The 15,083-nt window shown below is 39.8% G+C and overlaps 1 protein-coding gene across 3 annotated transcripts in view; it reads right to left on the bottom strand.

Moving 5' to 3' along the window:
* map4k2 (mitogen-activated protein kinase kinase kinase kinase 2) overlaps nucleotides 1-15,083 on the bottom strand; it is a 45,577-nt gene that overhangs the window by 29,992 nt on the left and 502 nt on the right. For all 3 annotated transcript variants that reach the window (XM_035942559.2, XM_023297470.3, XM_023297471.3), the window contains exons 2-4: nucleotides 2,715-2,772; nucleotides 1,119-1,209; nucleotides 733-797 (exon numbers count right to left, since the gene is read on the bottom strand). In XM_035942559.2, the coding sequence (XP_035798452.1) occupies nucleotides 733-797; nucleotides 1,119-1,209; nucleotides 2,715-2,772 (214 nt within the window). The remainder of the gene's footprint in view (nucleotides 1-732; nucleotides 798-1,118; nucleotides 1,210-2,714; nucleotides 2,773-15,083) is intronic.

The following is a 15,083-nucleotide window of genomic DNA, read 5'->3' as shown; positions in this document are numbered from 1 at the left end:
TGCTTCTTTCTCACTGATCAGACTTTTGTCCTCACTGTCTCATGCAGTTACCCCGCTGGCCTTCTCATTGTCAGACTTGTCGTTGTGTTGCAGTTGTGCAATAAACCTTTTGTGTTGGTAATTATGAGTTTATGATTGACAGCTCAGTATTTGCGGTGTCATCAAGATTTTTTCTCTCTCAAACTGTTATTTTTTGATGTTGAAGAAATTTTGTTTGATTATACTGACATAAATCTTATTTCATAAATGTATACAGTTGAAACTGATCAATCTGTTTTATATTACCCTGCATAAATTCTGCTTTATACTCCTGGTTTGAATATACACAAAGCCCATGCCATAGCATACAAAACTCTATGCTGAGCAGTGTTTTTACTTGTATTTACATTACAGCCTAGTAAATATTACATTTTGGTTCTTGGAAGTGTCATTTTTCTACAAATCAATATGCTGTATTTTCACAGTATATTACTGCCAAGTGAACCAATCACAGTTGTTGCGGTCTGCGTCATCATATCTTACAGTGTAGTTACATTTTCCGGTGCATGTATGGCTAAAATGTAATATATATGGCATCAAAGATTAAATGCAGAAGCATAAACTCTGGTTAAGACACAAAATAAAGAAAATATTTTACACATTTTCAACTTTAAAAAATTCTTGAATTACGATGTGGTACTATTTAAGAGGAAACGCAGATAATATTAAAACTGATGTTAATCGTGTTTGTACCATGGTAAATATCCTGAAGTGACCCTCCTCCACAGAACTCCATGCAGATCCACAGCTTGGTGTTCCTAAAGAGAGACACACACAGCTTTTAACTTGGTGTTGGAGTAAGAAAGAGCTTTGGAAGCATTGTGAAAAACAGAATCAGAGGGAAAGTCTTGCAAACAGACACGCCCTAAAATAATGAAGTTGATGCATTTACGCCCACAAAAACATTCAGTATCATTCATGAGCTGCTTGCCAACAATGTAAGCACTTGAAAGAGTGGGAGAAGAATCCAGCAGCAGTGCAGGGAAGATAAAAGATAAATTTCACATATTTCAGTCCACCAACAATCCCAAAAATTCCACCCATGTGAAGTGGACAGGCTGAAAACAGCCACGCAGTACCTGTGGTAGCTGCCAAAGTAGGCCACAATGTTTTTGTGCTTGCATTCCTTCATCATGGTAATCTCCTGCTGGATGGACGTGATGTCATCACCTAAACAGACAGACAGTTAATTAAGTGTCTACTCACAGCAGTCTGCTGGTGAACAGAGAACAGAAATCATACAAATGGAAGGAAAATTACAGACCAGTAAAACATAGGGTTAGACAAGTGGGAGCACTGGTACACATGTCCGTCAGTGAGACATATTTCAAACGGTGTTGGAACTACAGCAAAGATGGTGCATGCTCAGGGTAAAATATGGAAGCCTGCAACTTATGTGCACTAGCAAGTGCTAGAAAAAGAAGCGTCCCAGTACGTATCAGGACTGGTATGATGTCTTCCTAGTTTAAAATGTGAAAATACAAAAGTAGAGTAAAATACACAGTTCTTCATCAAAATAAAGATTCACATTTTTTCAAATGTCCATTGAAATAGTCCTCCCACTGGCCTAATGTTTTTCAATGTACACTACTGGTCAAAGGTTTTAGAACACCCCAATTTTCCGATTTTTTTTATTGGAAATTATGCATGTTAACATCTCATTGTAATCTGAAATGAAAGAAAAGAACAAAACAACAAATGAAGTTTAAAAAAAAAAAAATCAATTTAGAAACCAAAATGTGTTCTAAACTTTTGACTCATCAAAGTAGCCACCTTTGGCAGATATAACAGCTGAACACACTCGTGGAATTCTTTCTACAATGGAAATCAAATATTCTTCAGAAATTTCTTCCCAACTCTGTTGCAGAAGTTCCCATAAATGTGTGGGACTTGTAGGTTGCTTTGCTTTCACTCTTCTGTCCAGTTCATCCCAAACCAGCTCCATGGGGTTTAAGTCTGGAGACTGTGCTGCCACTCCATGGTTTCAAGTTTACCATCTTGTAGAGCCCATGTAGAGCCCATGAAAGCAAACAGAGGACTTTTTTTTTTTTTCAAAAAGTCTGTAAATTTGGGAAATATCTGTCTCATTTTACTCATACTGTTAAAATCTCAACAATTAAATGCAACAACAATAAACTACATATTTGACTCTCGATCAGGAGAGTCACTTTTGGGAGGGATGTCTTTGGAGCTGGTATGTAGAGGAGAAACAACCATAAAAAACAATAACTTTTTAACATATGGGCATATAACTATGTAAATATTGTACACAGCGTATTGCATTCACTGTATAAACCCCTGTAGAGTGAGAATGATTTTAGGGTGCCTACAGACTGTGTAATGTCATCAGTCTTAGGTGGGATTCACAAGTAATCTGAATTGCTACATAAAACATTTCACCAACTGTGATTTGGAGTCTGGGACAGCTAATATTAATAAGCATATGACATCATAATCTTAGCACAAAAATAGCAAACAACAAAAACATTCTTATGAAACTGATGTTGTTCTTTATTTATTGTTTTTTCCTTTTTCAAATTTTGAATTCCTACTGGATATGAAAACAACACATGATTTGCGGATTAAATCCAAATAATAAAGAAAATCAGCCTACAACTGATGTTGTAAACCATCAGATGTGAGCTTGTTGTGTCACTTTTGTACACTAAACATACCTGGGTCCAGCTTGACAATCTTGATAGCTGCCAGTTCAGATGTCCTGATATTACGAGCCTGAAAGGGAAGAAAAACAGTCAATGTAATAAATAACTATAAGAATAGCCTGCATTGTAGTCGTGTCTCAGAGGGTCTAAAGTGCATATAAAAGGACTGTATTGCTCCACAGAGCCAAAACACCACAGCTTCCATACATATTTGGGAAAAAATTAAGATCATAGTTTTTTTGGCATCTTATCTTGCCAGGAAGCAATAGTTACACACAGACAGTGTAACTATGAGGAAAGAAAGTGCTAAAAAATTTGCAATAGCTACACAATTTACAAACTACATTGCTGTGACTCCGCCTGCTTCCAGTGAGCTGCTAAAGTGACCTAGCAAAACCCAATATGCCCACTTTTCTTGTTTTGTGGAACTTCCTTTGTTACCACATAAATAGGACAGCAGGTACAACTTCAATCACAATGGAGAAAAAAAAGTAACAAAACTAGTGATTTTTAAAGACAACAAGCCAAAGCTAACGAGGCTAGTTGGGATTTACATGATTTCAATTAGTTAAACCAGCATTAAATCACATACTCTAATGTATTTAACTCAACAATCATTTATTAAATGTTTTATTATTTCAAATGTACATTTTATTTGTAAATAATACATTTTCCCTTCAGATGATCCAAACTTGTGCAGTCTATAAATGATTTTTCGGATTTTTGTGGCAAATATGAATGCTTCTAAAAAGGCATAAAATTAAAGTTTTACTACTAAAATCTGTGGTCATTCTAAAACCAAATCCAAACCAGAGTTAAGCTAGATAAGGGATGAAGCCATCTGAGTTCACCTCAGGGCTGCGTTCCCACCACACACACAAATGCAATGCATTATGTGCAATGCCTTCTTTTCATCAGAAACACATTTAAAAAGAGCTTGTATTTAGACAACCACATATCATGATTAAGGTGAGCTATTCTCACTGATTTCTGCAAATTGATGAGTTGCAGTAATAGCAGTAATAAATCTTATTTCATCACGTTACTTGGGCCAGAGGGACGTTCCAGAAGAAGACAGAAACCAGACCAGGTGCTCCAGAGTGAAACGGGAAACACCTGTTAATGTTGAACACACTAATGTGGTTTTGAAAGTCTGTGTAATGTACCTTTTAGCAGCTGGTATCAAGCTGTTCGGCAGAAACAACTGAGCATCATTTATTGAGAATGATAAAGTTCAGCATGTTCTTGCACGCTGGTTGCCACAGTATCTCAACATTATTACTCTGCCAAGGAATGCAGCGTAGTTATGTGACGATCATTGGTTTGTCTGTCTGTCAGTTAGCAACATTACTCAAAAACTGATTCCCAATTTGAATTGCTTTCAAAGAATTTATTGTAATGAGTTGTAGCGCATATCAAATGAGACTACATGACTTGACCTTTCCAGCTATGCTAGTTGTTGTTTATAAGGAAGTGTCAACAAGAAAAAAATATTTAAATTCATGTGAATTTACAGCAAATGTTGTTACTCCGCCAAGGAATGTGGCAGAGTTATGTGACAATCAGTGTTGGTTTGTCTGTCTGTCTGTCTGTCTGTTAGCCAAATTACGCAAAAACAGATTAACGGATTTGGATGAAATTTCCAGGGAAGTTCAGAAACGACACAAGGACCATCTGATTAGATTTTGGCAGTGATATGGCTTATAGTCAGGATCCACGGATTTATAAAAGATTTCTGTATCATTGAAAGATAGCTTCACAGCCTCACTGTAACTATGGCAACAAGTATACACTACATCAGCTGCCTGCTGATGATCACATGATTGCAATCCTGCTACAAATCAACCGTTGCCGATTTCATCCATCAGAAATCATACGACTGAGCAGCCTTTCCGGAGCACTGCGCTCTCTGAGTGCTTTTCTTGTTGTCGATGTGGCACATTGTCCTGCAAAAGACATCCCCCTCATGGCTGCTTCACAGTGTCAGAAATGGACTTCAACATCCATTCTTGTTTGTACTTCTTCCTCTTGAGTGCAGTTTCTTAGAATAACCACATAAGAAGGGCAACACATCACTGGATGCAGTGGAGTGGGAATCTGTGGCAATGTCATGATTAAATTCTATTCTTGGATGTCACATCTGTATTGAAAGCAAAGAGAGACACTATATTTTAGTTAAACCACAGGCTCTTGTCTTTGGCCCATTGATCTGAAAATGAAAAATAAAAATAAGTTAAGCTAACTTGTCTTTAGGGTGAGTGCCTGACTAAGAAAAAACGGCAGTTGTTTTGTTTCCAGCAGTAGAGAACAGCCTGTCTGCTGCAGCACTGAGTGCATAACCTCTGAAACGAAACATCAGCAAAGAGCGTGAATGATTCTGAATGTGTCAGAAAAAAAATAAACTAAAAAAAAAAAGCAACAGGAGGACTCAACATTTTGTTTAGAAGGCTAACCATATAGCACCCTGCAGGTCGATGAAGCCGAAGCACCTCTAGACCAAACATCTTTGGCATTACTGGAATTCTGTCATAGATTACTATCGAGGACTCTTTTCAGTGAGTGGCACAGATGAGCCTAGATGAGGAGGAGACGCCAGCTGGCGGGTAATGCTTACCCTGTTGTGACATCACAACAGGCTGCAAGACCTGAGTGACCCCTCAAGTGACACACTTTCTGACCTATGGAGAGAGGAAACAAAAGAGGGGATGGTCTCATCTCACATTATGCTGGGACACATAATTATTTTTCAAAAACTATGAAAAATTTAATTTTACATGATATGGCGCCTTCACTGTCTCACCGGCCTGCGCTGGCCATTCAATGTACACCGATCAGACATAACATTATGACCACCTTCCTAATACTGTATTGGTCTCCTTCATGCTGCTAAAACTCCTCTAACCCAGTGGGGCATGGAACCAGGATCCCTAGGGATGTCCTGTGGTACCAGGATGGGGGTAGTGGATTCTGTGGGTCCTGTAGGTTGCAGGGTGGGACCTACCTAGATCAGGCTTATCCTGGAACATCCCACAGATGCTCAGTAAGATTAGGATCTGGGGAGCATGAAACCTGGGTGAACACCTTATCTCTGTCGTGTTCCCCAGGCCACTCCTGAGCAGTTTTTGTGGTGTGTCGGGGTACACTGTCCTGCTGAGGGTGGAAACTGGCATCAAGGACTGCTGTTGTTGGTAGAAATCTTAAGTTTGTGTCTCATCTTCTTGTGGGTGTCCTTTACCCTCGGAAATGAGCCCACTTCCTGTGGAGTTGCAGGGTTTGTTCGTTTCCTGCGACCAACTGACCAGTCAGAACTTTGTCAATTAAGACTCCCTTCACTGACTTTAGTTGACTATTAGGGTGCAGTCCTATTACAAATACATACTTCCAAACACACTTACTTATGAAGACTCACAAACACTTACTGATGAACTCAGACTTGCAAAAACACAGCCTGAGTATGAAGTAAGAGGCATCGATGATCAGAATGTATGTGTTTTTTGCATGAGGTTGACAGTTGTTTGATCTATCACACACTTCATTATCCAAAAACAGTCTAAAGACATTTAGTCCTGCTTGGAGCTCTGCCACATGACTGCTTCATGAAGACACAAAATGTTGGCAAATATCCAGCGGCTCAGTATACGATCTTACAGATGAAGTACTTAAAATTAGTTTAGCCTTCTGTCTCACCTTGGCTTTAACCTTGTATTAGTTGCACAGCGTGGGCAAACATTATTAGCTCTGAGAGCTCTGTCTTACCAGCTGCCCCAGACAAGCCCCAGAGAGTCAAAGTCAGACATACTAAGAGCAGCTATTGTGTACTACTGATTTTTTTCCTTTAACTATGTGGTAAGCTAGCTTATTTCAAGAGTTAAAAAAAAAAAAAATTTAAATGAGTCATATGTTACCTACAAAGATCCAGAGCAGATTTAATGACAATCTGGGCTCAGATGAGAGGTATGGCTCAGGATCATAGGACAGACAGATTACTACACTGTACAGTTAGCACCATCGCCTCACAGCTAGAAGATCCCCAGTTCTGGACCTGGGATCTTTTTGCAAGGAGTTTGCATGTTCTCCCTGTGCATGTGTGGGTTTTGTCCGGGTTCTTCAGCTTCTTCTCACAGTCCAAAAACATGCTGAGTTTAATTGGTGATTCTAAACTGTCCACAGGTGTGAATGTGAGTGTGAGTCAATATAAACTGCAGTATGTGTGTTCACAGGCATAGAAGAACCTGTCAGCCAAAGAAACAAAGTGCTTCACTAATGTGTTTTAATAGTTTCTGAATAATAGATCGCCGTGGCACAGAGGGACAGGACCTATCATGTTTTGAGACACTTGAAAGATGGCATAATTAGGGCTCAGGCTGGCAGATTGTCAGATCTGATAATCAGAATTTTCCCCATTATCAGCATTTTTTCTACATGCATTTCCAATTAAAAAAAAATCATTTAATCTTGAAGTGCCCTTCTTTAGCTCTGACACTTCCACCTTTCTCTATCTCTAGGGTATATATAGACACAAACCCATTCAATATTAATGTGTTTGTAATTTGCATGATTCCATTTAATTTGATCTTGTTTCACATTTCTGTTTTTTCTGTTGATGAACATTCCATAGAGACATGTTTTCCTTGGAATGGTTCAGATAGTCAGTCGACTGACTCTAAGTCGTGTCGATTACATCTGAGTAATGAACGTGTCCTGCATGCTGCTTGCTCTGCCTTGTGATATGTAGCTGATGAAGATCTCTGTTAGATCCCTGTACTGCTGTGGTAAATTACATTTGTTGAAAGTCACCAGGGCAGTATGTGCTTCTTTGACTTTTACCCAAGTTTGTTCACAACAGAACACAAGAGGTAACAATGTTGTTTTAAGGCAGTCATACTGTGTTTTCAACTTTCTCAGTTCTTCCTGAGAACATCAGTCATTCACTGAATGCACTGACGTCAGATGGACTAATTTTCACTTTGGGCATCCGCAACAAACGAGGCAGGAACCAATGATATAAGCTGGTCGTCTTAACACAACCTGTGGCGGCAATGTATTCACTTCCTGTTTTCTTTCCTGTTCCACCACACGGCTTCCTGTGACTGCAGTGATAGTAATGTCTCTGACAGGGTTTACAGACAGGCCTGAAATAACATGCAGTTAGGATTATGTACGAACTGGGGGAGGAAGCAGAAGTTTTACTGCACTTTGATCCAGCACTCCAATGGCCTCTGAGCCACAAATGATACACATTGTAATTTCTTCATAATGACACCACCTCATTTCCTATTGAATGCAGATGTCAAACTGGCACATGAATAGCCTGTGAAACAAACACGGAGATTGACTGAACAAAGAAACTGGAAACTGGTTGCTGAGGCAAGATAACAGGTGAACTGTAGTCTTGTGCTTGTTGTTTTGCATTCACTGCAGTAAGAATATGTGACTGTTAGGATCACATCCCATTTCATTAAATCTAGGATTTGAAAGCTACCAAGTTTAAACTATAGTGTAAATCTGATCATAGGATTCCAACAGTTGAAGAAAAGATGTGAATGTAATTGCAGCACTCTTTTAGACATATCTATGTCTTCAAAGTTTGAACTTTTTTTCCTAGGCAATTTTTTGACAAATGAAATTCCTCATCTAATACATCACTGTGGATCAGACTAGTGGTCTAAACCAACATTGTTGTTCGCAGGCCATGCTGCTAGCATATCTAAAAATATTGATTGCTACAGATAATTTGGTAAACACAAAGACTACATCCAAGTAATCGTAGGAGCTTTAGTAGAAATCAACTAGACTTCTCTTGTAGGTTCCTGAAAATGCTTCACCTCTCATCCAAGAGGTTTCTTTAGTTCTAACTAATGGGGAGTTACAGAATACATGGTCACTCCAGGTCACATGGCTAATGGCCCATTAATTACCAGAACTCACATGCCTCCAGGTGTGATTGTTGTGAAATCAGGTGGTTCACCAACAACGTCAGCAACCATGGTGGTGGGGCATGTCAGTTTACACAACAGAGGGAGTGAATCTGCCAAGTCAAGAGTGACTCAAGATGTTAACGATGGTGAAACTTTCTGGGTAGAGACCTTATCACTGCATTATAGGTGTCTGATCAGCGGCCTCACAGACCCCCTCCTCTGTTTAAAGATGGCTGTTCCAGTTTGACATAGATGGCTTCCTTCACTCCTCTCTCAAACCATCTGTCCTCTCTGTCCAAAATGTGTCCATTGCTGTCTTTAAAGGAATGTCTTTTTCAGATGCAGGTGGACTGCTGGTCTTGTCCTGAGGAGCCGCCTTCCTGTGTTGAGCCATGCACTTGTGAAGCTGTTAGTCTCTCCTGTTTACAAATCTCTCCTCTCTTCGCTATATTGGACTTCTTATACAACATTGCTCTGCTTATGTGCTGGTGTTTTGTCCTTGAGGTGAACCAGTTATTGACTAGTGTTACTGGGTTTGAAGTGTATGTGATGCTTGGAGAAAATCCCTCTGAGTTTTTCAGATACTCTAGCCAGGTACAGGATAACAACTTAGTTGCTCCTGTTCTTCTTTTCTTTGCTGTTTATTGTGGTGTGTAACCAGATCTTTTTGCTGATCCGATGAAGGCCCAGTTGGGGTAGCCACAGTACCTCAGTGCTTCCCTAATAACAGAAGTGCTTTTCCTATGCTTCTTCTTCTTTCCCTCTGCATGGAAATGAACATTCCCAGCTGAGAATGTTCCTTCTAAATCTGTTATATTTACTGTAAATGATTATTGATGTATTTTATGTAATAATAGTAACACAGTGTTTTTCTCACTTCTGCCCCAGTGCTTCTTTCTGAGAAAAGTTCACTTCCCCAACACAAAATCTGCAACACTCCTGCAGCGTGAAGTCCATCTCACTGAAAACAGTGTACAATCAAGCCAGCTGTTCAGACCAAATTTCATCATTTAGGTTTAGTAAATCAGTCTAAATGCAGCATTTAAGTCATGATCTATTCCAACTATAGTCTGAACAAGAATCAAAAGAGCCACCAACAGAGTAATACAGAGAATAGGGAAACCTAACATCAGTGCAATTCTAACACATGATAAAAAGCTCCTGTCAGGTTTCACAATCATTTCATCACAATCATATAATAAAGATTTCTTTCAAGAAACTCTGATTCCTACTAACATTCAACAGTCACACAGGAAGAGATTAATCATAGAGGAGACAGCAGCGCTTGCATTGTTCCCTGGAGGGGAACGAGTACAGGCTCTGCTCTCACTGTCATTTACAGCGAAACTCATGAGTGAATGCACCAAGTTCATGCCAGGCTAGGGATGAATGCTGGGAACAGATCCTGAATATTTCCAGAAATGCTTAACAAATATCTGCTTGTGTCTTCTAGGAATGCAAGCTGTAGAAACATGGAATGTTTAGGATGTGTGGTTGAACCTGTGCCTTCAAACTATTACTACTGTGTAGTGCTGCTGGGCTAATGTCAAAGCAATACTCTTAACTACAAATGATTGTGTTACAGCGGGTACAACAGATTTGTTGCAAGCTTCTTCCAATTATCTCTAACGCTAAAATAGTTTAGTTGGGAGGAAAAATATGCCCTTTTTTATCGAACAACAATGACAGAATCAACACACCCAAATGGTTCAAATGTTCACACACTCACCTAAAACCACTAGGAGGTAATAAAACTAAAAATGCAAAGTTGATATGGTAAAAAATAGGATTACATGATTGTATTTGGTGCACATTGTAATTTATATCAGCTCTGTTTTAGAGTTTAGTTTGTGTCTATCACTGCTTCTACCAGGCGTTGAGGGTCCACCAACTGCTTTCCAAATAAACATGACTTTTATATCAAACATGTTAAAACGTAATCTGTGACTGACTGAAATCCACTCAGCAGAGATATCTTTTTATGATTGTAAAAAGATACCTCTTTCTACAGGGTGAGATTTGTAGAATCTGGCAAGATCATGATGTTAGGATACTGTATGAGTTAGGAATTGGAAAAAAAAAATGCTTTGTGCTTGATGGGAACAAATGTTATTCTACTCACTGAAATGTCCACATACAGGAGCCGACCTGCCGAGGTGGCAAATCAGGTAAATATTTCCTACTAAATGTTTGTTTATTTGGGTGTGAAGAGGTTTCCATAGCTTAATGCATATTGCAACTATAATAAGAAAAGCACTCAGACAGCACAGTACTCCGCCAAGGCTGCTCAGTCATTGTATGATTTCCGACAGATGAAATCTTTACAAAATTAGTGGTCCGCAGCGGTGTTAACCACCAAGCCACTGTGCCCAGGTCCTAATGGGAAACATGCCAGGTTAAAATAAACTAGAAGTATCCTTTAAAGTTCTTTTGCTTGTCATGATCTGTCCTACTCTCCCTCTGTGAACAGTTACATAACGTCCTCTGTGGCTCTGAGATGAGCTTTGTCACCTGTAGAAAAAATAACCCTAATGCTCTCCTCAAGTGGCATTACATGAAATGCAAAACGCAAAGTTTTTGGAGCTTGACCCAAACTAGTGAGTAGAAGTCATGATATCTGCAACTGAATTGTTGCCCTTTTCCCTTTTCAAAGAAATCTGCTCCTTTTCAAGTCTTACAGAGTTTTATATGCAGTATGCACTGCCATGGGAAAGGGAACTGGTCTTCCACCATCCCAAGTTTCCATTTTATATGATTATTTATTTTACTGAAATCCACCTAAAATATATTTTGTTCAGAAAACACTATATATTCACAAAAACGGATTTTGAGAGATTTTTAAACACTGAATGTATTTATCTTAGTCAGGATCTCTTGAGGACAGAAACGAGTGTGGACTGGCTGTGGTTGGACTGGGCCACAGGATGGCATGGATCAAGTTTACGCAGATTTCTGAGCTGAGTTTCCTCTGAATCACAGTAGCGTAATGAGAGTCCATAGAAAGCCCACACAGTCACATGTCCAGAGGTTTCACCTTTGACTCCAGCAGCTGCAACTCCACCAAACCCACCAACAGCAACAGTGGGAGGTGATAATGTGTTATTTTCTGTTAATGTATGCATTGCTGTTTCCCTTCAAAGACGACACAAAGGCTGCCATAGGTCCAGATGTTACAGTAATACAAAGATGATGCAGAATGCCACAGTCAGCTGAATATTGCTCTCATCAACATATGTGGTCGAAACTACAATCTGGAGTTTGCTTGATCTGAGGAACAGTGTTGGGGGTGGATTCTTTCCTGTTATTTTCTGGAAACCAAGCTCATAGGTGAAAACACGTGGTGATGTGAAAAACCTCTGAAGTTCTCCTTATTTTACAAAATCAGTGATAAGCAGTTAAAGCGTCAACTGAGAAGGAGTCAGGTGGCACTCGCACAGGTTAGTCTTTGGGAATCACAACTGAGAAAGCTTTCATATTGCAACAAGCAGCAATAAAAGTTGTAGCATGATGTCCGTCCATCCATCATCTATACACAGATTAATGACATTCCCTTCCTTGCAATGTGACTACTGCACACGTGCACACTGCAGCGTCGATGCTGAAACGATATATCATGCAGCTCTGCAACTTTTTTTCTTTATGACTTCATAAAAACTAGCGTGGCCGGCTATTTAGGGGGAACACCACGCTTTTACTGTTTGACCGTGACCAACTTCTACAGAACGACAAGAGAACATATGTACCACTTATGGATTAGTTGCTCTTGTGAGTTAAAGGTCCAGCATGTAGGGTTTAGAGGGATCTATTAGGGGAAATATAAAATAGTTTTCACAATTACATTTTTTTAGTGTATGATCACTACTAATCGTTGTATTTCTATTGGACCATTCATTTCCTTATAAAGAGCAGGACGACTTCTACAGAACACGCCATGTAGTTCAGCCATGTTTCTACAGTAGCCTAGAATGGACAAACCAAACACAGGGTCCCGAGAGCACCTTTCATGTTTTTATATTGAAATAGTAGCCACTGTAGGTTCTCTTAATGCTTGGAAAGCATGTTGCAATCCGTGTTGGATGCATGTTGTAGCTGGGTTCTGCTCAAGGTTTCATTCCATTAAAAGGGTGTTTTTCTTGCCACTGCGCTTCTTAGGGCTTGCTCTAGGGATTCAGGCATATGGGTTCTGGAAAGCGTCTTGAGACAATTTGACCTGCAATTAACGCTATATAAATAAAATTAATTGAATTGAATTAAATTTGGGACTGCACAGTGGCATAGTGGTTAGCACTTTCGCCTTGCAGTTAGAAGATCCCTGGTTCATATCCCGGATTCTCTGACTTCTTCCCACAGTCCAAATAATTGTTCTAAATTGTCCATAGGTGTGAGTGTGATTGTTTGTCTCTATATGTAGCCCTGCGACAGACTGGCGACCTGTCCAGAGTGTCCCCTGCCTTCACCCTAAGTCAGCTGGGATAGACTCCAACCCCCTCCACAACCCTAATGAGGATTAAGCGATGTATAGATAATGGATGGATGGATGGATGGAAGAACTGAATCTGGAATTGCTAGATGTTGCAAAATCCTACATGCTGGCCCTGTAATGCTAACTCTCCAGAGAGAGTGAAATATGTATCTGGAGTTCACAGTCCATGCTCATACAAATAAATACCCATAAAAGAACTTCCATCCATCTATTATCTATATATCACTTAATCCTCATTAGGATCACGGGGGGCTGGAGTCTATCTCAGCTGACTCAGGGTGAAGGCAGGGGACACCCTGGACAGGACTACATATAGAGACAAACACACTCACATTCACATCTACGGACAACTTGGAATCACAAATAAACCTCAGCATGTTTTTGGACTGTGGGAGGAAGCTGGACAACTTGGAGAAAACCCACTTATGCACAGAGGAGAACATGCAAACTCCATGCAGAAAGATCCTGGGAAGGCCAGGGATCTTCTAGCTGCAAGGCAAAAGTGCTAACCACCAAGCCACTGCACAGCCCATGAAAGAACTCACTAGAATTTGATTTTTGTGCCTAAACCGACCCAAAACGTTACCATAGCCCTGTCAAAGGCGCTGATTATTTTTATTATTATAACCCTGATTTTTAAGTTTCTCTGAGGCACATCTCCTGCTACCCGTATGTTGCTTTTGGTCACATCAGGACAATGGGACAGAGATTGAGGTTTTCCTATTTCTGGAACAGAACCTGGAAGTTATGGTTTCTGTCCCTGTAAAGGTTTGGAGCTGAGAGCCACAGAAAGGGAAGACAAGTCAGAAAGCATAACGAGACAGATCAAGTCACTGTTGCTCTTAGTTTTTAAAGGAAGTTTTCCTGTACTGACAAACATACTAGCAGACTCACGCTCTAAGTGTATTGTGTGCTTACGTGGTGGATATTTTCGAATTCTGGTGAAAAATGTGCCAAAAGACGTGTGACAGAGATCGCTCATGTTTTGCTCCAGGGCCACCGGACTGTCTGGAGTGTAAAAAAAGAAACAATGCAAATTCTTGCACTGCCTCTGCAGGATGCACAAGGCACCGGGGCGTGTTTACAGCACAGGATGTTTGCATCCTGACGCTCAACTTGCCAAGTGAAGAGACCTGACATGCTGCTGCACATGCAGGTTAGATGATGTGATTAACATGAATTATTGTCAAATGTGTCAACTTTGCCAAACTGTTAATATTGTGATAAACACAACCATTCAAAAGCTTGGGGTCACTTGAAAATGTCCTTATTTTCGTAAGAAAAGCAATTTTGTTCAATGTAGAGAACATTAAATGAATCAGAAATACAGTCTAGATATTGTTAATGTGGTAAATGACAATTCTAGTTGGAAACGGCAGATTTTTAACCCTTTGATGCGCAGTGTGGGTCAGGAGAGACCTACTTTCTATTGGATTTGGGTCACTTTTGACCCATGTTGCGCATCACAGGGTTAATGGAATATCTACATGGGGTACAGAGGAACATTTCCAGCAACCATCACTCCTGTGTTCTAATGCTACATCATGTTAGCTAATGCTATTGAAAGGATAATTAATGATTTGAAAACCCTTGTGCAATTATGTTAGCACACGAATAAAAGTGAGATTTTATGGAAAACATGAAATTGTCTGGACGACCCCAAACTTTTGAATGGTAGTATATGTAATTTTCTCAAGTGTTCGATTCAGGAATTAAACAAAAACTGATTTTTTGTGTACTTATTTTATCAGTAGACTTTTTGGCACCATTATCACTGATGCAACAGGCTGCCACTGTCCTCTCCTTCATGGTTTAAAGAAGATCTTAAGAAGGGGTTAAATGGCTTTATTGTAAGCACATACAATCCTTCTGCATTTATAGGGAACCCTGACCAATACTGACACATTGATATCTTCTGATCAACATGTTGACATCCTGCCTAAGGTAACCAATAATCTCTCTGTTTTTAATTTCTGTCCA

The sequence above is a fragment of the Amphiprion ocellaris genome, chromosome 23 (assembly GCF_022539595.1).
Source record: "Amphiprion ocellaris isolate individual 3 ecotype Okinawa chromosome 23, ASM2253959v1, whole genome shotgun sequence".
Taxonomy (NCBI): Eukaryota; Metazoa; Chordata; class Actinopteri; family Pomacentridae; genus Amphiprion; species Amphiprion ocellaris.
This window is presented reverse-complemented; position numbering and strand designations above follow the sequence as displayed.